The following is a 27,122-nucleotide window of genomic DNA, read 5'->3' as shown; positions in this document are numbered from 1 at the left end:
CCCAGTTCAAATCTCAAAAAGGTGTGAAGCTCACAATGTACAAAGAAGAGCCAGGTGTCTAAATGTGGAAACGGGTCTCTATCTTCCCATCATCTTCCCCCTCTGCTTCCCAACCAAAGCTAAACTGGCCAAATAAATCAGTTCAGGTTAAATATAGTACCAGGCATATTCACAACTACATCCTCGAGGCACTGCATTAAGCCCACTTAACTTCCCATGTCAACAGCTCAGTGAGGAGCTGCTGCAAGAGAGAGTTCCCTTAAAAATGCCTCAGCTTCTCTAACACATCAAATACATCTTTTAGAACTCTGAACTCATGATGTAGGGAAATATTTGAAGCTGAGATGAATCAATAATTTGTAGACAGAACATTTAGCTTACTCTGACACTGACTAAAAAGAGGAATGTACTGAATCCAGGGACTCTGTAGAGGAACTTAGATCTAAAAAAAAAAAAATTACTTAAAATAGGGAAAAAAGAACAAACCACACCCGTATCTCTGGTCTGAATGCAGTACCTGTCCTTTACAAACTCATTAATACTTGTTCTGCACAATGGAGTTAGCGCTGCACAGAGAGCAGGTATGCAGCTCATTCAGTAAATCCTATTATTTCCATGGCCTGCTAAAGTGAGGCTGAGAAAACAAGAGCTGTTTTCAGGAACAACGTCCCTCCCCTCCCCAGGTCCCACGCAGCCTACAGCCAAAACCAGACATGAAGGCTCCACACACTCCTTCCACCAGGCTGCAGGCAGCCAGGACTGAATCCAACCTGTGTAAGCACTGCTGCAGATGCACCTGATCTTGTACAAAAGTATTTAATGAAAAAGGCATTAACGGAAGAACGAGAGGGAAGTTAAGTATGGTTTGAACACACAAGTATTTAAAATAGAAGCTTAAAAGCACCACTTTATCACCAGACGCATAGCTGTCATCGTGAGAAAACTAAATATAGAAGTAAGTGAAACAGCATGCATTCATGACTGCAGGGTCTGCTGTGGACAGATCTATTTCAACGGAGCAAAACATAAAAAGGAGTATTGTAGGGACAAACAAATACACTCAGATTAGATGACCAGGAAGCTTACTCTTGGTATCATGTTCCTAACCAGAGACAAAGCCCTGAGTATGCAGTGAAAGCCAGTGCTGTGCAGCCAGCTTCTGTGACAGACACCATGGACAAAGAAGCCCCACCATTAATCCCCAGCGGGGTTACAGATTTCACAGAAGCTTGGCCTAAGGCACAGTGACAGACTACATCTATGCCTGTGGGACAGAAGACCTGAAGCGACCACAGGCACTGAAAGACAAAGAACAGCCCTCATCAGCTGCACAAGCTTTCTAAGCACACCTCCCACATACCTCTGAGGCAGAAAGGCACCAACCTTACCTCCCTGCCTACCTGTAGCACAGTCTGCAGCTATTACTTTGTCTAAGAGCTTTTCCTGAGTCTTGTTTTACCCATGCTCTCCTTCAGTGGGAGCACCTTAAATTCACCAGTTGCTTTTCCATCCCTTGAGTTAACTACATGATTACAAAGTGACAGGTGCTAAACAGCACAGGAGCCAAAACCACAGACGTGCTCTCCAATGCAGGATCACTTCAGATAAAAGCACAGTTCTTGAGCTTCAAAAGCAATGAGCACCAGAAACCACACACTCCCCCAGCAAAGGGCTCAAGTCTGCTGTGAAAATGCCAAAAGGCAGTATTTTGCTTTGCTGCAAGAAATCTGCTGTCGAATTCGCTGTACCAACTACTGGAGTTTGTAAAAAGGGTTAGCACAAAGCATTTATATGTTTATTTAAATAAAAATTATAATTTATACAAGACTTTTTAAACAAACAACATTTTCTTAAAAAATGTACAGGGCAAATCATTATCTCAATTTTTCATACAGTATAAGTCTTTTGTCAAACAAAAGTTACACTGATAATGAGTTATTTACAACTTCAAAATATAGACTCAAACTTCAGACATAAAAATTTTAACATCCATTTATATTTCAATGATTAGTAGTAGAAATTAAACATCTGCCAAAATGTACAGAATTCAATAAAAACTACCAGTGTTCTTCATACAAGTTTAAGTAGCCAAAAAAAAGTACATCCTGTCATCTCTTCAAGATTGGGTGAAATCTTGCTCTTCTTTGTCTGCAGGAACAACAGTGGGGTTTTGCTGCTGGCTTCCCGTGTGATGCTGCTACTTAGAAATAGCTTGTTTCATTCAATCTTGCCTCACAAAATCTACAGTGTATGGAAAGGCATGATTTCATATTTCAGCTTTTTTTTCCTTCTGAATTTAAATGGTCACCAACAAGTAACTGAAGTAGTCAGTTTTCATCTCCCTTTTTTTCTTCCTTTAAAAGGGACTCAAACTAACCAATGCACTTCTACTAAAAGAAGTTAAATCCAACAGCAGTGAACCGCATACATCAACAGAACTGCAAATATAAACAGCAAACAGAATGACAAGAACATCACTTTCTGCTATTGGAAAGTAACACCTTACATTAAGTGGTACTACCCAGCCTGCTAATGAAGCAAAGCAGGTTACACTGCAAATTTGTGTAGGTCAATTGGAATTTAAAGTTAACTTGAGTGTAATTGTACAGATCAAGTATAGACTTACTCACTGTCCTGCCCCTGCTGCCCTCCAAGCACACGAGGATGCAGCAGAGGAACGAGCACAGGAGTATTCATAAGTAAACACACTGAGGGTACCTTGGAGCAGCAGTGATGTTCTGTAATGCACAAAGCAGTTGCACAGCAGGAACCTGGACAACTTAATGTAAAGTGAACTTTGCAAAATATGTACATAGACGTCTGTCCGTTATATTACAGCTCCTAAAAAAAAAAATCCAGTCTGTTTTCTACACATTAGAATGAAATGGTGTTGCATTGCAGTTTGCCCTAGGTTTACTGCTTAAGGAATTGCTCATTTTCAAATTCACACTGTTAAAGTGTGCATTGATTTTGAATGCCAACACATTAGACTTTGTAAAAAGTTTTTAATTTCTTTGTCCAGAAAGAAAATAAAATTAAGAGCATATTGTACACGAGGCATTTCAGACTGGGAGAAAGGATTGTGACCTCTTTTCTCCTGCTCTGAAGCCTAGGTACGGTGAACCACCCTAGCACCACAAGCACAGGACCTACAGCTCCTTCAGGAACCAGAATCCAGGACAACCCCATAAACCAGGGTCAACCAGTGATGGGGGTGTAGGGGAAGTAACAAGTGCCAGTCAACTGATTTCCTACTGAAACTGCTGTTATGATCAGAGTGAAGGTATAAATTACACTTGAAAAAATGATACAAAAATAAGAAAAAGAGCATGCTCTCTGTAAAAAATATAGTTTTCTGTTTCTTCAAAAAAAAAAAAAAAAAAAAACCAAACAATAGCTTTAAACATACCCAAGGGATTTCTTCCTTAAGACAAAATGAATGAATCTGGTTAAGATTTACATAACATTAAGCGATTTTAATGCCTATTCAGGGAAGCTTCTAGGAAGGAAAGTCAGATAATAATACAAAACAATCACAAAAAGATTAATTGATTTTGAAGCAGGTCTGAAGAAGAAAATTAAGTTCAAGGAATTTAAACATAAAACCTGAGTATGTCAAGCGAAGAAAGCATGAACTGCCAAGCTACATCCATGTTAGATGGTGGCACAATAGAATGCCCACCCAACCTCACTTACAAGTTTTCAGGTCCTGATGTACACACATGGGCAGCATTAGAAATGCACCCCTTTTCCTGGTTGCAAAGTTCAAGAGATCTCCAAAATGACATCCCAGCCCTTATGGATTCTCTCCTGCTCCTGTTCACAGTTCCATCCAGGGCATGGCACTTTACCACAGTCAGTGTTTTACTTCACAACACCCAACCAAATCACAGTATTCGACAGTATTTCTTCATATCAGGTGCACTTTAAGTTCTTTGCATCATACCTCTTCACAGCCAGACTGAAATAGTTCTGTACAGTTTAACTGCCTCCTTCAGTACTGCTGCATTTAGTTACTTTAAGTAAAAACTGTGCTAAGTGTTAAAGATCCTTTGGTGTTTGGCTCTGCCACTCCTTCATTCTATCTTTTTCCCCAAAGAGAGAAAAATCCCTGTTAAAAAAAAGCCTGTGAAACTAAGTCCTATTTTTTATATAAGAATTTGCATTTCCATTCGTTTTTTGGGGTTCTCCATATAACACCTGGAGACATCGCACTACTCAACTCAAAAGAAACAGAGAAGAACAGACAAACTGGAAGGCTTAGTGTAACTCCTACTGTGCTTCAAGAAAAATGCAAATAGAATTCTAAACCTCTCAGATGGGTGCTATTGTATAGAATATAAAAGTATTCTGTATTAAAGTTGAAGATCAATATGTGCTTTGCTGCCAGAAAGGCCTGAGAGAGTTTAGAGAAGGAGCACAGCCTTCCTGTTTTACCTGGCAATTGGGTTTAACCGTTACTAAAATTTAATTTTACAAGTGGAAACACAGTGACATTGCAATGCCCCTCAAATGACGTTTTGAGAAGGAAATAGTGCTTTCAGTTGTTGTCTCATAGTGTTATTATAAGGTAACTCTAGAGAAAAGCCAAATTAAAAAACAGCCAGTTTAGTTTAACTACTCCCAGCTCCCCAACACAAAAAGCTCACAAGTCTTTTATGCAATAACATACAAACACCTTGTACATACAACATGTACAACAGCTGAGCCCTTCTATGACAACTATCTACAGAAATACAAATATACGAAGCCTAACATTTTAGGAACAACGTTTTGATGCCCTCTTTTATAAAAAGTATCTGCCTGCCTCCCTTCCTCTTGCTTTGGTTAATCAGGAAAGGAAGATATAGCTAGAAATGTTTTCCTCCAATTCACTGTACAAACAATTTAAATCTCTGTAAGCAGAAAAAAACTGATCCTAAGCCAACTGGTAAACAACCTTCTTCGATGTAAGATTTAGCAAGGAGGAGTTATTTTAAGTGCAGTTACAAATATGGAAATACTAAGATGATAATACTTCCTTGGTGTTGGCCACCAGTTTTAACACAGAACCCAATTAAAAACTTAAAGCTGAAGAAACAGACTTCAGGATATTGCAGTTGCTATTCTCACATCTTGGGGAAAAAATAACTGAGATAATGGGTCCAACATATCCCCAGTGATATAAGTGCAGTTAAAAGGGATCAGTCTGTTTCAGTCCATTACTCAGTCACTTTTTCTAGTGTCTTTTGAGCTACTCATGTCAGTAAATAAACATTAAAAGTGCTTAATGTACAAGGCTAATAGTGATGATAGCACTTCCACTGTTTTGCTTCATTTTGTTATTTTTTTTTTTTGTGGGTTTTTTACAATTTTTTTTTTTTTTACAAAAACCTTAAAAACAAACATGAAGGCATATATAAAATACACTTGATTTATGTAACAGATAGAATATAAACCACCAGACAAGAAAAATTATTGCAAAATAGATGAGGATGTTCATTATTTTTTTTCACTACCAAATTGTAAAATAAGAAAGTTTCCTTTAGGTTTTCTAAGATAAGATACTAGCTCTCACTGTTCGACGATGCAGAGGTTATTTTCACATACTGGTTGAAAATCGTCTCAAAAGCTTCATCTCTGTGTACCATAGCACCAAACACCAAAGGCTAAATGACAGGAAAAGAAAGAAAAGATCATGTTAGTCTGGAAGAAAAGTCTTCCTTTAGGAACGGTTCTGGCCATATCATTAGGAGCAGGACTGTACTCAAAGTAAGCGTAAGAATCCTTTTTTTTACTAAATCCTTGGATATGTGCCCAAGTTTCTCATGTTTCCATCTCCATCTTGATTTTATAAAACAACCACAGCATAAAGCACATCTGCAAAGAGAACAGGCAACCGAGGGCATTTTAACTCACTCATGAAGTTTTCCTGATGATACTTAACTGTTTAGTACAACAAGGTTTGAACAGGAAAACTGAATCTGAGGGTCAGGTCCTTCCACCCCAAAATGTGCCATACAACAGGCCATTCCTCACCCAAAGATACCGTCAAGCCATCAACTTTCATTCTCTCACTGTTGCACTGCCTATCACCCCTATGCTCTCAAAGGATGCTGAGAGAACAGTCAATTGAGGTAATGAAAGAAAGGATGAAGCAAATCTGTCTGAAGTGTTACAGTAAAGTAGTCAGATGCAGTAAAACAGGCTGAATGTTTAATTCATTAAAATTCTGAGAGAAACATGCTGAATTATGTACAAGTGAATTAGAGAAAGAAGCAAAACACGAGCAAGAGGAAAAAGAAAAAAAAAACAACCCCTTTTTGCTGCCGCTTGCCAGAGAAAGATGTCAAAAGGGCATGAAGTCAAACAGATAATACAGATAGAGCCAGCTACTTACTTTTTGTGTAGATGGTGTTGATACGGCAATACCCATCCCTGATCCCGGGAGAACAGAGAGCACTTTATACTGAAAGAGCAAGCACAGACCTAAGGTATCTTATATGTACTGAACAATTGTAAGAAGTGCTGAGGAGGTTATGCAATTCGTCAGAGGTAGATCCTTTCAGCCACAACTAATAGGCCTGTGTTAAAATCAGCACAGGCCAGGCATTTCTTGCTGACCCTGAAATAAATCAGCACAGCACTGCTCACACAGCAAGCAGCTGCCCCATGTTGTGTTACCTGCCTGCCCCAATGGTCCCCAGCCCAGCACTGCTACTGGCAGCTGCCTCAGCTTCCCCTGCCAGGGTCCAGTCAGCAGCTCCACACTAAGGGACATCAGTGGTCACTGACCAGTCATGCACCCTGCTCTTCTGCAGTACATCAGTGTGCATGTGTGCTCATATATACTGTTTACATACATATATACGTGCATAAATTTAAGCAGGCAGGAGAGGTGTGCAAGTGCATAGAGTTTAAAGGTTTCCCTAGAACTAATAATATTCATTGATAGTTTAAAGGAGCAGGAAATAGACAAAAAAAACTGATTTTCAAAATTATGTAGATCAACAGAATATGTATAGTTGGGCTTTTTAAAGAAAATCTGCAAGGCTATGCAGAAATACTGCTGGCTGAGCTAGAGAATATCCTAAATATAGAAGGAGCCTGAGCCTGTCCTGTTTTCACCCACCCACAAATAAAACAAGGCCCACTGTGCTTTTCTGCTTGGCTGCACAATCTCTGTCTCATCTTCATGAAGAAGCTATATTGATACAAAAGGACTTTCATGGCAGTAAAGACTAACTAAACAAGTCAGTGCTGCTTCAAGTATGGTGTTTAAAATACATCAGTATGAATTATTAATTTCAATGAAAACGTTCAAGCTGAGCTCAAGTCATTTCCTTTATAGACATGTGATGTAAATGGAAAAAATTCATTTGCAAATCTAGAGGTACTGAAACAATAGACACCAGACTGACTTCTTTCTTTGTGGGTTATAATCTGTGGCTCTCATTGCCACAGGATATAGCAAAAAGTAGGGGTGCTTGTACTTAAGAGTAAGACAATTTAAAGGAGGTAACAAGAAGTGATACTAAACATCATTCAGCATGATGCTAGGCACAGAATGCAGCCACTGGTGACAGCAGGCTCAACCAGAAGATTACACTGTACTTGCCAGGCTTCTAACCATTCACTTTTCACTTTCTTAGTGATGGATTCCATCTAGACAAAATTCCAGTCTGATTCAGTAATGCTACTCTAACGCTTTATCCTTCTTCACTGTCAGTAATCCCTCTTCCCTCCAAGGCATCTACATTTAAGATGATATATCTTCTGATATCAACACTCAAATTTAAGTTAAGGTTACACAATTCTTGCTAACAAAAAATCTTCTTAAAGCCTAAGCAGATCCAGTCAAAATAGCAGTTTAGAAACAACACAATTTTAATTCAAAAACAATTCAGGAATGTAAGAGTTTAGTAAACATTTATGCTCCCAGTGAGTTTGCGTGTGGTTACTCTAAGTGACTGAACAAATATTCTTGATCAAAGAACTGTCTCAGTTATATAAACGATCAGTGTCATGCTTCCCCTACTCCCCTAAAATCCCAAATCACCGTAAGCAGAAAATCAAGACATAACTAACAGAACAGAAAATGAACTTTTTTTTCTCTATGTGCAACACAAAAAAGACATACCTTCTGAATATCTGTTATATCCGTTAGCTTTATAACTTTATTTCTTTTAGATGAGCCTGATTTGGAGCTTTCAAAGCACAAGTAACTGAAGATAAAAAAAGAAAATGCTCATTTTGATACAGTATTCTAAACAAGTAAAGCTTAAACAGTTGAAATATTGTATCTCAAAAAGCTTGTAAGTCGTCTACCCTCCTCTAAAATAGGATTAATGGAAAATTACTGTGTTAATTTCATGTTATTGTGATGCAGACAAAAGCTCAGATTTTTAAATGCTACAGATTCCAAACACTCTCCATCACTGGGTGACACTGCATACGGATTAACTTTATTTCCATTCATTACACTCCAAAGGAATTTCAGTGCAAGAGGCAAATGGTAGTGATACTCATTTCAGCACAGGGGAGAAATAAAAAGGAAGCAAGGACTAAAAACAAGAACAAAAAACCAGCAACAAAAAAAATCAATTACTAGTTTTGAAACCAATGCTTGAATTTCTTTGGTTTGTTGGTTTTGTTGCACATTGCTTCAAGGAAGCTATACATTCTTTAAAAATGAAACTTAAGAATAATTGTCACAAAACTATTAATCACAGCTCCCAAAATACAACTAGCTTTTAGGTTTCTTTTTTTTTTTTTTAACATACACACATAAAGAGTGTATGTTATCCTTATCACAGATTGCAGCTACTAACAACTGGCTATAGAGCTGTTCTCCATTCCCATGCAAGCCTTCCCAAGACAAAACCATGCTTGTTAAGCTTTACTACACCCCAGACTTTGATCTCACTCTCCTATCATGCTTTGAGGTTTTAAAGCACCATGAAAAGGCACTTTATATCCACTTACAAGAAGAGTGTTGTTTCAAAATATTGTCAAACTCTTTTTTTTAATGTCTGCTGCATTTTCCTCCTAAGAAACGTGTCCATTTTAATGACTCACTTTTCTGTGACGTAAAGAATTCCATTTCTGATGTAGTCTGTAGGCATCTTCCTATCTCTATTGATCAAGCAACAACGCCAGCCATTTTCACACACTAAACAAAAAATCACAGGAAGAAACGTTACTTTAGGAAAGAGAGAAACAGCAATTCCCTTATAAAAGGCAGAACAGAAAATTCACCTTTAGATACCGAAAACAAAAAGCACTTGCATAGCAAAACCTAGAGAAGGTGGTTCTTGGCATCATAACAACTGTTTTAACACAGTTGTTTTGTTTTTTTTTTTAAGTTAAGAACAAAGGACCAACCCACAATCACAATTATTTACTTTAACATTTGCACTACAACAAAAGACATGACGTGCTGTTGATTCTTGCAAACAATTGTAAAGACACAGAATGAAAGAGTTTAGAAATTCATTCTAATTTAAAGCAGGTATTTTAAATCAAAAACTTCTATTTGTACATTACACAGAGGGAGAATTCAGCTTCAAGCTATCTTTGGCTTTTCAGAATGTATTCTACTAATGTTGCAATACCTGCCAAAGGACGCTCATTTTCTGACAGGTTAAAAACTTCATGGAAATTCCCCCTCTTGGTGGTATGGAAGCGACTCGTGTCTTCATCTTTGTTTATTCCAGTTGGGGCATTTGAGCCCACGTAACTTCTGGACGCTGCTGTTTGAAGCTGAAAAAGAAAGAAACATATTCCAAAATCCGAACAGCAACATTTTAGAACTGTGATCTCAAAAGCCTGGCTAGCTATTCTTCCTTAAGGAAAGGTAGGGCAACAATTTTCATTAACTACTTCAATGATGTTGTTGCTGCTGCACTGTACTACTTCTATATCAGTAGGCTGCGAGGTTCTACCTGAAGACAGCCTTGCAAAGTTCTACACTTTGAAGGACAGCCTCTACAGAAGTGAAAGTACATGGTGCTAGATATTTCTGTCTTAAAATATCATTTCTTTACAGCAAAAGGGTATATCTGATTAGATATAGCTAGGCCACTGCACACAACTCCAAATTAACTGCACTACTGGGACTAATAATAAGTTAACATAATATCACTATTTAGTTTGTCTTCAAGAGACAGGCCAAGGTACTTTTGCACAAACTAAGATTATAAAGAAAAAAAAAAGCAAACATAGAAAAAGTCACACAAAACTGCAAAAGCTCATTAGGAATACAAATGCTGAAATTGAAGGGGAGTTTTCCACGCTACGATCCATACCTTTTCATGCCCTGACAGCTAGCAGGAAAAGAAACAAACAACACAAATGTGACAGTGACAAAAGAAAAAAGTGAAGTCTATATAACAGCATAATAGATAGAATAAAACATGAACTGAGTGAAGCTGCAAGATCTTGCTCACATACCAAAAGACTACACACGATGAATGCAATTAAAAATGAGAGTTAGCAGTGGTTAGAGCACACCAGTTCAATTTATTCAGGTTGTGTTAGAGTCATTGATCTTTGCTTTCCTTTGAAGTTGCACTGAATTTTGAGCGTTGACATGTGAAATAAAACTAGAATGGTAGTCAGTATTCTTGGGAAGGGGGTGGGGTGGGTGGGAAGTAGCACAGCGTTCTTAAAGTTGAATTACTTCAGTAAAATCTTCTTTTCAGCAGGGCTCCTGAACCACTGTAGCCCTAATAAAACAGCCTTGCTTCTGGAAGGACAGCAGGCAGCTACTTTCCAAAAGCTTGCCTCTGTTTGCTTTGTTCATCTTGCTAGCGTACCACACAATTCTAAAGGCTGGCTTTTGTCACAAAAGCAGTAACAGCTCCATTCTTAGTCCTACTGTAGACATGCAGTTAAACAACTGGCAAAGTGACAGCGTGCAAGCCTGGGACTAAGCCCTTCTCCTGTAGCAGCCCAATGCCATGGGAAGCTGACTAGCCTCAGCTGCTTTCTGAGTTTCAGTTGGCAGCACTCAACACTTCACAGGATTTAGCTTAACAAAAGCAAATGAAAAGTGTGCACTGCAATCACCGACTATAAAATCAGACTTGACAAAACAGTTATGCACAACAGAGGGTATTTACCATCCAGCTTTTAGGGTAACCGTAATACAACGATGCCTCAGGGGAAAAGAATAAAGAAAGTTGAGATTGAAAGCAAATGGTTGACAATAATTGTGCTATTGCTTCAGTTACTGCCTTTCTGCTGTGCCCTTAGCAATGATAAAGCCCCTGCAACCAAGGGAAATAATAGCTTCTCCAATTCTTTGTTTGTGAGTAAAGACCAGATGAAATTCTGGAAGGCACTCTTTGACAAGTTATTTGGCTCTATACCTGCGTAACCAGGTGAAGCTCCATGGACCGAGACATACAAAAGGTCAGGAAAAGAGACCTAATGATTTTTGCTCTGAAATAAAGATTATCCCTGCTCTGTGCTGCACAGCTTCCTACCTAACCATTATACGGACAAAAAAAAAGGCGGCCAAGCTTCAATGCCATATTCCACTCTGAGGCTGGAGATGTGAGAAGTTCTGCCCTTTCCTTGCATCCTCCCTAAAAAAAGGCACGTATCCACTACCCTTAAAGCAAGCAGCTCATTTAAGTATAACCTCTCAGGCTATGAGGCAATGAGACAACGAAGGATCCTTTACTAAAAGAAGAACATCACACCCAATTTTGATAAGCTTAAATATAACTGGAAGGTGTTAGATTTGTAATGCTGGTGGAATCCTGCCTGGCTAGAATTGTCATCAACAATCTGGAAGCAGGCAAACAGTATTCCTTGTTGGTTCCACTTGATCTGTCATCAGCTTTTAACATACAACCTGTATGTTAAAACATCAGACACTGTTATCAAGACTATTCTCTGAGGACACGGGGTCAGGGTGGTACAGTTAATGAATACTGCATGTTGTCTAAGTTTACCATGTCTTGTACACCATTTAAGGATAAAAAGCCAAGTCAAATGCACATATACTGTAATACGTGCTTTTGTGCTTTTTCTTTTGTTTGAAAAAAAAAAAGAAAAGAAGAACCACAACTCTTTTTATTCTACAGTTTTCCCAGAAATCTCACAAGGGGTGAGAAAGTTTGTCTAAAATTAATGAAATTACTGAGATCAAGTTAATGCTTTTGAAGACATTTTGAGGAAAATAAAGCAGTCCTACAATTAATCTCCAAGATGAAAAACCAACTTTATGAAGTCAGTCTCAAAACCCTGGTCAACTTGTCAACACTTAAGCCATAAAGGAGAAGCAGAAAGGAAAGTTATTCTTTAAGTTTATAGATTCAGACTCAGCAGCTTAGAGCCTTTCTATCCCTAAGGTAGATTACACTATCTTCAGAACAAGTGAATGATAACCTGTAAGCTCTAGGGATACAAGAAGTTTTAAGTCGGTCTTTTGCAAGGAACAGAAACAGCAGCTACAGATGACAGAATCTACAGCCCTGTCTAACTTCTTGTTCATTTCTCTCAGCCGACAGAAGATACAAACAGAAGATTCAATTTCAGTCAGATTTTCTCTCTCTTCTACTTTCTTCTGAAAAACTCAACTTATGTTGCACTTATCATTTTGCCACCATCTATTCAACTTCCCCCAGGCCCCAGACTTCTTCTTCCTGACAGGTTAACCACAGCTTCAAGTGTACCCTTTTTGCTCCCCAGTTGCATGCCCAGGCTGAGTTATGGCTACGTGTTACACATTTTAGCCAGGGAGTTTAGGAGAGTATTCAGAAACCCCATGATGCAGTTTCCATAGTAAGAGGCATTAAGCCAACACTAAAATGGGATTAGACTAACGTCTATGAGACTTTAACCAAAGAAAAATTTACTGCAAAGAGTACCAACATGGTGAAAAATCATTTGTCATCACTATGCTAAAAGATTGTCTAATACAAATAACTTTTAGACATAATATCTATGTCTGTAAACTACTAATTTTGTTAATATTTATCCCATTAGCAAGCTATGTATTTACTCTTTTCTTCCTGTTCTTCATGCAAGCAGCCGAATCTCCACTAAAAAATATCTGAGAACAGAGAAAGGCAATACAAGACTGAATTTTGACTATAAAAAAAAAAAAACACAGAATGTATGTTACAGAAATAGTAATAGAAATGAATATGGATGGCATTATTTTTGTGTATTTAGCTTCATGTGATTGCCATTATTTTTGTGGGCTTATACATACACACACAGTTTGATACTGAATTAATTTCTGACAAGAAACAAAGTCAATATGAAAACATTATGAATCTTCAACATAATTATAAAAATTGAGCTAATAATGATTGTTAAGTTTAAATTAATCTTCCTTTTAATTGTGCTCTAGCCACCGGTGAAAGTGGAAGGGAGAAAGGTATCTGATTTTAAGATGTTGGGGACAGAGGGACAAAATGATTTATTATCCTTACTCGTCTCGACACTGTAGCATTAGATCTTTCTTTGAGTTGAGGATCTGTTGGGAGACTTGTCCAGATGATATAAGGAGTATCATACTTAGCTCTTAGTCTGGGGCATCGTTTGAAGATGAAATCAATAAGGAAAAACTTGATTCCAGCATAGAGTCCTGAAAAAAATAAATCATTTCAGTGTGCATTTGTAAAGGCACTGAGAATATCACAGTTTTGACCATGTTTTAACAAGTTCATGAAGGAAACCAAATTATTTAAGTATCTTCATTCACAGTGCTAAACCCGTCCTTGGTTCTACTTGGAGTCTTTTTACAAAGGCAGGAAAACCTTTTTCCCCTTCCTCACCCACAGATCTCTCCCTTTTCCAGGTTCTTACAAACACAAAGTTTCTTACTATGTAGAAGAGTATTGAAATAATTCAAACATCCAAAGTTTATTACCAAAAACATCTTGAAAACATAATATACTTCCAGAATAGAAAACATGTCAGAGCACTAAGCTCTACAGTTCCTTGCAAGAATTTATACGGCAACAGAGGGCTCTCATGTACTGCATTAAACTCTATCTTCCAGTACAGCATGTCTTATCTCACAGAAGGTACTCTCCTGCATTCTGACAGATTAAAAAGGGCTTGAAATACTCTTAAGACTTCAGTGAATGAAATTCAGATCTCTGAAGAGTCAGAGTAATAAAATAATACCTCACACTTATAATTCACTAGCTGCATCAAGCAAATCCATATATATGTTTAGGTTAACAGGGTTTAAAGGTTTGAAGTTCAGTTCCACTGAAGCTAATACTCATTTGATCATCTCATTACCTCAAGAAAAAGACCATAAAACCAAAAATCTTGGTTCACACTCATATCTTTTCATTTTCTATTCGTACCTGTTTTCCCAACCCTACCATCCTCAAGCTTTCTGTGTATGTTTCATGTACAAGGAAGTATGAACAAAAAACCCAAAATACAGGATTTCTTGTAAGCCTTGGAGCTGACAGTCTGAAGATCTCTGCTAAATGCATTCTCCAGTCTTTGTCTATTATATTATGTATTCAGATATGGCTTTCAGAAATGCATGCAACAAACAATGCCAAGCTCAATGAAGACACTTTAAAATACTGCATTATTTATTAATGTAGAGTTTTCTTTCTTACACTCCAAAATTCCCTTTCTGAAGATCATGCTAAATTTTAAAGCATTAAGTCTAGACTTTAATAGGTCAATTATTTAATGTGTTTACCCATTGCAAGTCCAATAATCCTGTAGGGCAAAAAGCAGGATGCAATAAAAGCTGCCCATAGAACGATGTAGAGCTTCTGTGTTATTTCTGGTTGGACCCACATGAACAAGCTGAAAACAAACAAATAAAATCAAAATTGTATTACCAAGCTTTCCAGATGTTGTCTTTATTTAAAAGGGGGAAAAAAAAAGAAGATAAACTTATATAACTTACTTTTTAATTTTTTCCAGTATGTCTGCCATCTTCCCAAAAAGATTCTGCATAAGAAGCAAGAGAATTAAATCCAATTCTTGTGTTATTTTGGTGGGTTTTTGTCCACGTATTAGAAACCAACAAAGTTATCTTACAGAATAAGCAATCCCTGAAAATGATTTTTTAAAAAATCATTTTTTAGCCATTTACAGACTTCACAACTGAATAAATACAGCACTGAACAGCAACATTCAATGACTTCTAATTTAACACCTTGTTCTGCAATTCAAAGTTAGTTATTAGAAGTGAAGGAAAGAAATTTTTCAAACTCACTGTTATGACTGGAAAGCGTTTATATCACTGCAAAAAATTTAAATTGCCAGAATTTGAAAGCTAAGAGCTTCTGTCAATTGGTAACAAAATGGAAAGTTGGTTGAATCATTTGAGAACTGAAATTTTAGGAAGTGGTTACTGAGATTGTCAAATGTTGGGCTACTCGCTTTTTTTTATGCGATTTTTATGATATGCCCCTGAAGATTCCATATAATTCTTACCGATACAAATAGACCACTTCTCTGAATTAGCAGTGTTACTCAGCAACCTTCTCTAACTGATCCTTGCTGTCACAACACCTGCAAATTTCATCTTCCAAACAAACTTTGAGAAGCATTCATATAAACATAAGAGAAACGTGGTTATTTACTGCCATGAAAAAGAAAGAACCAACAAATTGATACTACTGCTACCAATGGGACAATCAGTGAAGACTACACTGATGACTTGGCACACTCCTACCTAAGGCTAACAATGGCTCACTGCCACAGTGAGCTCCTTCCCTGCTCTCAGTCATGTGCCTCCACTTGAAGAATAATGGGTTTCATTTTTTGTCAGATTCATTTACACGGACACCATGAACAAGAGGTCAGGTATGAACCACAAGCAGCAGAAAGAAGGGTATAGGACTACCCAGTTGGCAATAGAAAGGTAAGCTACTTTGAGTGGCTGCACATCATTAGACAGGGCACAAAGCCTGGTTGTGACAACTATATGGTTGACTCAATGAACTACTAGTGTAGCTAACCAAAATGACTTAGCTGAGAGAAAGTCTTCCCTCATCTTTTGCCACACAAATAGATTTCAAGCTAAGGTGGTGGTGTTTAAAAACCAGACTGTTTTGGTGACAGAGTACAAACTGTTAACTAACAGAGTTAAACAAGCAGCAACCTTCAACTTAAAACTTGAAGGGATAAAGTCTCAAACTAATTTTGTGACTAGCAGATTTGTGGTATGGACCTATGTTCCAGTACTTTTCTAAGATTCACTGCCTGTCTACATTTTTAGAAACTTGACTGCATACAGTAGGGAAAAAAACAGTCAGAAACAATTTTTCTTCCCCTTTGGACTTTGTTCTGAATCATGACTTGGAGAACACCAACCTCCAAGTTCTCTAAAGCATTTTGCCATTTCAGAAGCTCCAGGCATCTTACTGATAACTCTTGCTTGTAAGTAAAGAATGTGAGAAAAGTATTGTTTAAGCACTTGTTTTCACACCCTCTGTAACACGCTGTGTAGGTGCTCTGACCACTTCAGAACGAAACTCCTTGTTTTAGGGAAGAAGCAAAAGAGGTGAGAGTAGCACAGTACCTGCGCCTTCTGAGCCACATCTAGAACAAGCTGAAACTTTTCAGACACCGTCAGATCCTCTTTTGGAGGTTCCTTGAGTAAGAAAGAGAGATAACCAATTAATTTTTGGCTCAGATGAAAGTGACATTTTACAAAACTCCTCACGACAATGCAACTCCTCCACATTCTTGAAAACAATAGCCTTACTTTAAACAATCTTTAAATGTACCAAACTCCTCCCTTGTTTTAGATCTACTGAATATATTTTTCACTGATGGTTATCTTCAGTTATGAATGCTTTTCCTCCATGGTATATGCAAATATGAGTCATATGAGACTGTAGACAAAAGACAATATGTCTTTGAAGAAATGCAGTTACAATGGCTTTCAGTCTATGCCACAGACCTGGAATGATCTGTTTCTGGTCTAGCATGGAAATGTCATTTTTAGAAGTTTTACAACTTTTTTTTCACCAGATTATTGATCTTTTAATAGTATTGGTAAGTCTCAGTTCACATTTTGAAATTCAAAGAACTCCATCTTACATTAGTACTTCAAACAAAAAAAAGCACGTAATGTTAGATGGCAATTCAGGTTAGAAGGGACCTTAAAAGGTCACCTAGTCCAACTTACTGCTTAAAGTAGGTTCATAAGTAGTAATTATAATTCATTACAAACAAAACAGAACACAAGGCTTCTTTTAAGTTCCCACAGGATCTACCATGGCCCAAGTGATTACATTTAAGTTTATTCCAGAAATTTCAATCAACTTCAGAACATTTTATGAAGCACCCAAATCTAAGAGCGCTATTAGTTTCTAAGTGGCAAGAGAAAGAAGTTGTTACATCTTTATTTACACCTTATTCTTCTTTCCTGTCTCACCTACTCACACACATAGAAAGATTGTGAAAGTGCAGCTTTTAACATAGTCACATAGACCAAACTGATCAAAGACTTACCACAGGTTCAGAAACTTCAGGCACAATACTCCACTGTATTCTCCAACCCCTAGAAGTTATGGAAATAGTTAAAGAGAGCAAGTATTTCTTTTCCATCTACCAACATGGATTGGTTCTAAGAGGCTGAAAAGCAGTTTTCTGCAATAAGTAAAATGGCTTTTAAAAAAAAAAAAAAACATTCAAAACCAACAAGGAGCCCACAACATGACAAAAGTAGAAGCAGCCAACCACAAACAGCTTTAAATGCATATATATATATTTTTAACAATATTAGCTAAGTAGATACTGCATAGAATCAGGTACACTGCTTGTGGATTTTATGATAAAAGTGAATTGCATGCACAGAACATGAGGATATTATATGCACAGAATAATGAGGATTTTATTGTGTGTGAATGAATTGCATAAACATATTCAGGAGCCTATTTGGTCTTGTTAATTTTCAAAGAATGGAGCATCAGATTGCAAGTACTAAGCAAGAAATTAGAAAATGATTTTGTAATACACACACTGAAAGGTCCCCACCTCAATTTTAAGGGGAAAAACATCATAAGCTTATAATAGCATTTTAAAAGATCTTCTCAGAACAGAAAGAAGAAAAAAACATTTTTAAAGAAGCCTTCATTTTTAATAGAGACCAAGTATACAAATGGAAGACTCTGGATATAAGAGCCAAAGAAAAAGAATAAATTGCAATTTAGGTCTAGGTGAAAATTCTCTCTAGGAAGCTGCAGGCTTCAATATGTAAGGTGATATTCTCCAACTACTCTGAATACTGCAGGGTATTTTTATTCTAGATTTTTTAAGTATTAGAGGTTTGCCTGAGAACATGCAGTCTCATTTATGATGACCCAAGCCATGGCAAATAAAGATAATTCCTAAGTGCATTCAAAGATTATAGAATTAAGCAATGAAATCAAAGATACTAGAGTTTGAATTGTAGCCTGTTAACTTAATTCACAGTGTTAGAAAAAGCAACAGTTTACAACTCAATACAAGAACAAAAAAACCCCATTCAAGCAAAGTCTAGTATTTAAGTACATACATACCTGGCTATGAGGTAATTTAGGGATAACCTCAAAATTGCTAAAAATAAGAACATAGGAATGGCCCAGCCATGCCATACAGCATTCATGTAAATCTGCAGATTGGGAAGGAAAAGAAAAAAAGACATGGATTACAAACTCAGGTACAGTGAGTCATCCACATTTTCCCACGGTACTGTCGGGTTCAGAAGAATACAACTCAGATCATGAATATTAATGAATTTTAGCCACTCCAGGATTGACAGCAGCAATGCATTAATGAATGTAAAGCTGAAACTATAAGACTGAACCAAATCTCCAGAGATAACACTTAAATAGCTCTCAGCTGCCCAAGATCAACTATTTCCAAGGTTGCAATTATGTGAAAATGTGGGAGAAAAAAAAAATCATAAACTTTCATGTCTGAATCTACTACATAAACATGATATAGTCTAATATCTTATAGAATCTGTAGAGTTGGAAGGGACCTTTAGAAGTCATTTAGTTCAACTCCCCTCACTGAACTGGGACACCACAGCTAGATCAGGTTGCCTGGAACCTTGTCCAGCCTGGCCTTGAATATCTTCAGGGACGAGCTGGACCAGGCTAGGTCAGTGAAAGAAACACTGTAGAAGAGGAGGAGTTAGGACAGTTATACCCTCACAAGGCATCAGGACAACTCACTCATTTATTTCAGATCAATTAAACCCCTAACTTCACAGAGGTGAGAAAGTCTCCTCCTCGGTATTCTTTCAACTGTGCACTGCAAAGTATCATTCAGTAAGGCTCTGTAACTTACAGAGGTGGATCATTTAATGGAAAAGTGTGTAGCATTTTCACTGAAGAGATTCGTTCTGATAAAGTCAGTTAGAACTGCTGTTAATAATTTCCTCTGACATTCTAAATATTGTGTCTACAGCACATCTCAAGGAATTTCGATCATTTCATTAACACATAAAAGAAAAAAGAACAAATCAAAACACCACCAAATAGTTATGTCACGGCAGCATGCAAACTTCCTTACATTGCCCTGTGGGAACACTTAAATTTAGCTCATGGGAACACTTAAATTTAGTTCACAGATCTCATGTTGGCACATTAAATAAAACTAAAATCAAGTCGCTGAGTGTGACTCTAATCAATAGAAAAGAGCACTGATGGTGAAAGATATCTTCCTATCAAGTATAGCCTCTATCAGCCTTTCACCTCCAGAAAAAGAGAGATTTTGCAGAGGCTGCAGTAACCATCAATTCACTGACCAGGGAGACGGGAAGCAAAGAACATGAGAACAATGTCCATATTGTTCCAAGTTATTTTAACAATTACAAAACGAATTTGGAATGTACAAGTGAAATGGCTCTGAAATATAATTTAAATAGCAACTACACCATATCTTTTGTTAACTGTAATCTTACTATTCGACTTGACTTCAACATAAGCCCTCTGAATATATGGCAGTTTCAATGAATTTCCATAAATAATACATTTTAAAATAAGTTCTTACAACTTCTGGAGGAATAGGATAACTTACAATAAAGGCAATAGCAGAAGTGTAGATAGAATACCAGTCTGATAAGGCAGAAAGGTTCTTCACAAAATTAGTAACGGGTTTGGCACCTCTCTCTAAACAGAGCAGAGAAAGAACACAATTATTAGAATTAGCTGACAGTGGGGTTAAGTTACTTGTAAACATCAAACAACAAATTCACAAAGTTAATAAGAACATTCAAGACACGTAAATATAAAAAAGCCTTATCAAAATTAAGGACAATTAAAATGTAGAGACCCATCAACATAACAACAATCAGTTAAGTAATACATTTTCAAAAACTGAATTGCTATTCAAGATAAAAGTTATATCTAAACTCTTAAGTGCCCATCAAATAAATAAATCAAGATTTGCATTATTTTTAGAAGGGTAATTTGGATGCCTACAGCAGTGTCCTGAGTTCTGTTTATACTGCTCCAAAGAACTCAACATAGGTCAGTCCACTGTTCTGTAAAACAAGCTAAACTAGCCTGACTGGACTCCAAGCCACCAAGGAGCAATTCACTGTTACTTCAAAAAAGCTGACCTCAAACCAGGCTACTTATCTCTTGGCTGCACTTCTGCTGCAAACTGGTAGCAGGACTTGGCTGCTTACTCTTTCAAAGGCACAGCACAGGACCTTGCTGCCTGTCTCTCAGCTCTGCAGACCTCTGCTCTTGCTGAGTGACAAATCTATACATGGAAGGGCACTGCTCCCATCTGCAGACACACTCAGCCAGGCAGCAGCAGCAAAAGCAGTTCTTTTTCAGCTCCCTAAAATACACTTGTCCTTCACTCTTTCTATCCCTATATGCTCTTTACCACTTAGCTAAGCAACACAGCAAAGCAGGAAGGGGCTGTTGCAAGAAGACCTTTGCTTTTTCTATTGAAATACACTGCTTTTGCCTCTCCTACTGATAAGATGCAAAGGGGAGCCCAGAGGTACCCACCCTTGTTTGCAGCACAACTCACAGCTTTGAAAGGCTTCCCTCAAGAGAGCCTGCAACTTGCTGTCCTAGTTTGTTTGGCTTGAAATTCAGCTAGCCTTGATGCGTTCCCTATGGGAAGTGATTAAACAGCCAGATTTCCTTGAGCGTCAGTGACATAAACAAAGCAGCGGATGAAACAAGTGGAAAGGCAGACTCGAGGCATCAGACCAGGCACTGACTTGAGCACTGCTTCCAGCAGTTCCTCCCATCTGCTGTTTCACCATCCCACACCAAACCTGCAGGGAAGGTCACCACTTGGAAAACACTGCTGATGGAAAGGCCCTTCAGAGCTGCAAGTGACAATCAGGCACCCCTGAACAACAGGCACGTTTGAGAACCTCTCAAAGCATAAACTCAGTACTCTTTTTTTTTAAACTACTCAAAAGGCAAAGCTCACTACAGAGAACAGATCACAGGTATGCTCCCAAAGTACTGGTATTGATTCTATGGATAATAAAATCACAATTATACCGAGATTAAAGACCCTTATGTGCCTCCCATTGACAATACTATAAAGATTTAGGGCACAAAACAGCCTTTTTTTTCAAGCTGTAGCAATTCTTGGCTATACAGAACTTCTAGAGGGTTTAACTACTTAGTTTAACCTGCCATCACCCATCCTTCACCTTCCAAAATAAATTATTACCTCACTAAAAGAAAAAAATACAAGACCTACTCATAAGCTAACCTACCCTCCTTTGAAAGCATAAGCTGAAAGCCCAGCAAGCAAACTACAAGGAGCTCAGGAAAAAGTATGCAGGCATCTCAGGAATAAGTATCTTGCCACTGTAGAAATAACCTGTTCCCACTTGTTATGTGTTTTCACATTTTCATTAGCACTACATTTTTACCGCTGAGATACTCTGTGCCATTCTAGATTTAAGGCAAGCTCCTACCACTGTTCATTTAAGTTATTTTGCACTCCAAGCACTAATGCAGGACTTCAGAACCATTCCTGCTTCTAAATTGGCAGAAGTATTTCTAAACTTCATACATCGTATGCTGCAGTCCTCTCAATAAAGTTACTAAGAACTACTTGCAGAAATTGAAGTACTTTTAATACTTACTTAATCTTCTCATATTTTCAGTCAATCTGAAAAAAAATCAATAAAAGAAACTTGTTAAAAAGACAACAAGTGAATTATATTAAAATGCAGTCGTGCTCCCCTGGTCTCTGAAAAACTGCTCACAGTTACAAATTAAATGTTTGTGCATTTAGCTTCATTCTTGCCTCTTACGAAATGTGCTTCTAGTAATATAGGTTATCTTGCATCGAATCAAAAATTGAAATGTAAAAGCTCTGCAGCCTAACTAAGCCTTTGCCCACATTTTGAGAAGTGCATGTCAGAGCCTAGTAAACAATTCTTCTACCTTAGGTGGCAGACAGAGTTTTGTGTTTCATGCAAGATACTCACAAACCATTTGAGATAGCCTTCAGTTTAATTACTCCTGATACAAACACTTGCTCATATCATCTAAAAGGTGCTGGGTTTTTGTCTTCGAAGAGAAGCATCTTGTAAAAAAAACCAACAATTTCTTTCAATCACGTTGGAGATTTACCTTCTAGCACTAAGTGGCTCCTCTGTTTCCACTGTGTTCTCCTCTGGTTGAAATCTGAAGTCCTCAACATACTCCCCAAATTTGTCACAAAACCACTTCTGGAGTCTTGAACATACTGTGTGACTACGTTTATCTACAAAAAAAGAAGCACTCTGTATCAGGATATTACTAGAAAACATCTTTGTATAAAACTTCCTGTGTTCCCATATACTGTTTTTGGTAGGGTAGTATTCTTTGTAACAGCATTTCTGTCCTTCAGTAACATTTCTCCTGGAAATTCACTATGTGATGTAGTTCTGTCATTTCACAGAAACATGCTTGTAAGGATGACTAAAGGTGATTCCTGCATCCAGCACAAGTTTTGCTGCAAGTACAGCACATGGGAACATCTTACTATACAAGTACAGAAATTACACTCTTAACAAATGAGAATTTTTAGCAAACACTAACAAACTTTTTGCTGTGTTTCTATTAACAGAAGTCTGACCCAAATCTCAGCGCTCCTATTGTGCTGATGGGTTATCCAGAGAAAAAGAAGTGTAAAGCAAAACACTCCTGAGCAGAGAACAGGATGATCACCTTACAGCTATGCTAATTTGACAGGAAAATGAGGTGGAAACTTCAGCAAAGCAACAAAGTACTGTATGCTTTCTTTATGCTGGTTTCAGTGCAAATACAAAGCAGGATAAGGCAGGGCAGATGAGAGCAGAACACACATCTTTTGTGTTGTCTCTACCTCAGAAAATCACTTTCTAGCAGCAACAGACTATTCTTTGGAAAGAAAGGTCAATAAAACAGTGTAAGAAAGAGATGGGTCACAGCTCCCCTTTAGATATTGAAAGGCTGCTATCAGGTCTCCCTGGAGCCTTCTCTTCCCCAGGTTGAACAGCCAGACATGCAAAAAATCAGACAACAGATTTCATTACATTCCTGAAGGTCATCTAATTAAAATATATATATATATCCTTATTCAAGCATATAAAATCATCTACAAAAACTAAAAGCAGAATCATATACAGATATAAGAATCTGCTCAGACGCTCTTTCTACTTGGCTTCTTCAAAAGTCTGATTCACGACTGAGCAAGTTTTCCCATAACATCTTATTTTCTGGAAGAGCTTCAAAAGAAAGGAGTGGAAAGAAAACGAACTGCATCAAACTGCTAGAACAGATCTGACCAAGATTACCTGCTCCATTGGCCTGTGTCTGTGGCTTTGCAGGTTGTTGAGCTGCAGATACATCTTCAGCTCTACAAAGAAAAACAGAAGCAATGTAAAATCCTGCAAGTTAATTAAAGAGAAAACCAAACGTGTGTCCTATTGCAGGATTAAAATTATCACGGTATGCTGCATTGAGGATCCAGGGAAATATCACTATGTAACGAATAAGTGTAGTTTAGCCATTCAATCTGATCTTTTAACAAAATATTTTAGTATCAATTTGGTTGTATTACTTCCATCTTTGCATTTTATATTTATTGCAGTGCTGCCAGAAAACTCTTCAGAGCCCTGACTCTTCCCACAGCAATAAATGAAAAGGGATTTCACACTGCAAGCTGATAACCACAGTACTCAAACAATACCACCGTTCATTACATGACCTTTGAATTCTGCTGCTGTTAGTACAGTCAATACCACTCATCTTCACAGTGAGAAGAGCAGATACCAAGAATTATTTCAAATGATACATTGTTAGCTCTCGGTGCAGAGATGCCAAGCCAAGATGAAACTATATTAAAAATAAATAAATGCAAAATTCAAGTACCAGTGTGAAAAACAGAGATGATAATGTTCCAAAACTACACAACAAGAATCAGGCATCACTGGTCTCATCTTTCAAGACAGATCAAGAATAACGCCCTCATTCATTAAAACCAAGCATTTTGGAAAACAAGAACCATTTGGCCATTCTGCACACGTATAAGACTCCACATTACATTTGCAATATCCATAGCCTCCAACTGCTAAAGTGTCTTGAGAACACTTCCAGCATCAGTCCGTCAGTCTTTAGCCATCCATGCAGACATGCTACAAAAGATTTCTCTAATGAAGAAGCAGCTTCGCAACAGAACAGATGCAGCAAGCTTTTCGTGACACAGAATTGTATAATCAAAAAGATTACTCAAAACAATAATATGTTAGCTCTGTACTTTCACTGACACTTATTTAAGGAGACAAGGTAGGTGCTTTCAAATGTTTGCTCCATCTCTCACTCCTCAGGAAGGGAATCGAGTGGGATGGATGCAGGTCAGCAAATGGAGATCACAGTGCACTAGGCAGGTAACAGAATATAGATGGGTTTATAGGCATCTTGTCTTTCCTCCAAGAAGTACATTAGGTAAAGATCTCACTTCATTGTTTGCACATGGCAAAGGCTTCTGCAAATTTGTGCATTCTGACTCACTAAGATGGAAAAATGACAGGACTAATTACAAGCACTCCCCATATATAATGCATTTTCTACATTCCTGTTTATTTCTAAAAGGAACATTTAGACATAGTTTATTGATTTGTAAAGTAACTGGATGTCAGTCAAGGTGAACTCAGTGGTTTCATCTTTGAAAACCACTTGTTTTCACTCCTCTGCAGGACTTTTCCACACTGCTTCTGTATTTGCAGCAACTCTTCAAATTTTCTCAGAAGTCACCTAAATCCCAGCAGTTTTTTTTCCCCTAACTAAACTTTCACTTGTGTTTCTCTGCAATTTATCCCCAGTTCTGTACAACCCTGAGGTTCTCCACCCAGACATTCCTTCTCCTTGCTCCTTCCCACACATGCTTCCAATTCTGTCTCTCTAAAGACAACGAGCAATTAATGTGATCAAATTTGCACAGATCATTATATAGCAGTCTTTCTCCCGGCACAGTTATACAGTTACACCATACAGGTGGGACACTTTTAGTCACCATCTGTCACTGCCACCACGTTTCACTGAAAACTCATTTTGGTAGGAAGGCCACAGTCATTCACAGGCAGGTTCCCATTGCTTGAGCAGCATCCTGGGGGGATGTCACACCTCAACAGCTCCTGTGACAGAATGGAGATGGGATCCCACCACCAACAACCATCAGAGCCTTCAGGCTGGGTCTTCCTTTGACATGCCGGGATCTATTTTCAGCAGCAGCTCAGCGTCATTACTCTCTATGTTACTTGGAAAAAAATCAAGAAAGATCTCATCCAGCAAAGCAACAGTCTGGAATACCAGGCTTACTGCCTTCCTCAGTAGCACACCAGAGTCTGGCTCTGGCCATTCCCGGTGGTTTTTCCATTTGTTCATTTTTTGGCACTGTCTTACTTGCCATCTGCCTCTCACTCTTTCCCCATGAAGAACATGACCTTTATGAATCACCAGGTTAATGACAACTCATTACTGCACCTGTGAATCAGGTTATAATTAGCCACCTCAGACAGATTTGGTTCAGGAAGCTCAAAATTCATTCTTGAGGCTTGTACACCCATTGGGAAGCCCAGCTCACTACAGCAAGACCCCTGATGGGCAGGAATCATCTTTCCTACAGTTTCTGAAGCTCTTCTCATGCCAGAGACCAATTAGAAGGCAGGAAAATATGAACTGTCTCTGAAACAACACAGAAGGTTGTGTTTTGAGGCAGGCTTCTAACTGCAGTAGTGAAGAAAACAAGCTGCATTAATGCCTCTGTGAGCATGCTTTCCACCCAGAAAAAAAGCTGCGGTCAGTAAGGCTAACGGGCCGTCCTCCTGAGGGAAGGGCATGTTTATACAGCTACAGATTGAACCCACTTAGAAGCAAAGGCTGATTAAAACAGGAAATAGCAAGCTATAGCTAAGAAAAGATGAGCACAAGTGTGGGATTTCTTTTATATACACTTGGCAGGGAAGCATGGATGTTAGAGCTGTTCATGATGAGTACATGTGCAATGTTCAAAAATGACAAGCACACATCAGTGAGGCTTCCACTCAATTTTGCCCCACAGAAACACACAGAATGGTGCCAAACTGTTATTTTTGTAGCCATATGACCCAAATGTTTAGGGAACCTCGATGCTGAACTGCTGGTCGTTTATCATATCTAAATATTTTGGTTTTGTGCATCTTTAGCCTTGACTACAGCTGTGAGTTGAACTGAATGTGAATCAAAAGAATCTTTCCAAAAACTACATGAAGACCTGACCTACTTCACACAGCCTTACAACAGCTACAGGGCAGCCATGTGCCAAGTACTCTTCCTACAGACTAGCTCTAATACTGAGCTCACAAACCCATCATCATTCCTTTGACAGCTTTTGTGAAGCCAGTTATGTCTTTGTTGGATCTCAAAGAAACACACAGATATATACACACTTCCATGGAAAGCACCTTCCAATAATAATTATTTCCAATCATAAATATTATGCAGAAATGAGGTATTTTCACATCTCAGTTTAAAGACAAATCAGTCAGGTATACATGGCATCCCAACCAGAGGGGCTGTTACATGATTGAGTTAAAATACTTTCACGTTTTCCATTTCCCTCCCATTAAAATACACCAAATACTTTGTCCTTCCCACACAGATATTCCCACATTTTACATGGCTAATATAGTTTGTACTTTCAGA

The 27,122-nt window shown here is 38.0% G+C and overlaps 1 protein-coding gene across 5 annotated transcripts in view; it reads right to left on the bottom strand.

The window, feature by feature from the left end:
* Window positions 1-1,866: 1,866 nt before the first annotated feature.
* The window catches only part of GRAMD4 (GRAM domain containing 4), a 78,008-nt gene continuing 52,752 nt past the window's right edge, over window positions 1,867-27,122 (bottom strand). For all 5 annotated transcript variants that reach the window (XM_090136382.1, XM_031602755.2, XM_090136388.1 and 2 more), the window contains 15 exons: window positions 23,735-23,796; window positions 22,548-22,680; window positions 22,055-22,080; window positions 20,002-20,093; window positions 18,495-18,586; window positions 17,446-17,494; window positions 16,508-16,579; window positions 14,885-14,928; window positions 14,672-14,781; window positions 13,431-13,585; window positions 9,594-9,741; window positions 9,058-9,151; window positions 8,120-8,204; window positions 6,380-6,448; window positions 1,867-5,648 (listed from right to left, as the gene is read on the bottom strand). In XM_090136382.1, the coding sequence (XP_089992508.1) occupies window positions 5,547-5,648; window positions 6,380-6,448; window positions 8,120-8,204; window positions 9,058-9,151; window positions 9,594-9,741; window positions 13,431-13,585; window positions 14,672-14,781; window positions 14,885-14,928; window positions 16,508-16,579; window positions 17,446-17,494; window positions 18,495-18,586; window positions 20,002-20,093; window positions 22,055-22,080; window positions 22,548-22,680; window positions 23,735-23,796 (1,333 nt within the window). In that variant the 3' untranslated portion in view covers window positions 1,867-5,546. The remainder of the gene's footprint in view (window positions 5,649-6,379; window positions 6,449-8,119; window positions 8,205-9,057; window positions 9,152-9,593; window positions 9,742-13,430; window positions 13,586-14,671; window positions 14,782-14,884; window positions 14,929-16,507; window positions 16,580-17,445; window positions 17,495-18,494; window positions 18,587-20,001; window positions 20,094-22,054; window positions 22,081-22,547; window positions 22,681-23,734; window positions 23,797-27,122) is intronic.

The sequence above is a fragment of the Phasianus colchicus genome, chromosome 1, assembly GCF_987193195.1.
Source record: "Phasianus colchicus chromosome 1, bPhaCol1.hap1.1, whole genome shotgun sequence".
NCBI classification, from domain to species: domain Eukaryota; kingdom Metazoa; phylum Chordata; class Aves; order Galliformes; family Phasianidae; genus Phasianus; species Phasianus colchicus.
This window is presented reverse-complemented; position numbering and strand designations above follow the sequence as displayed.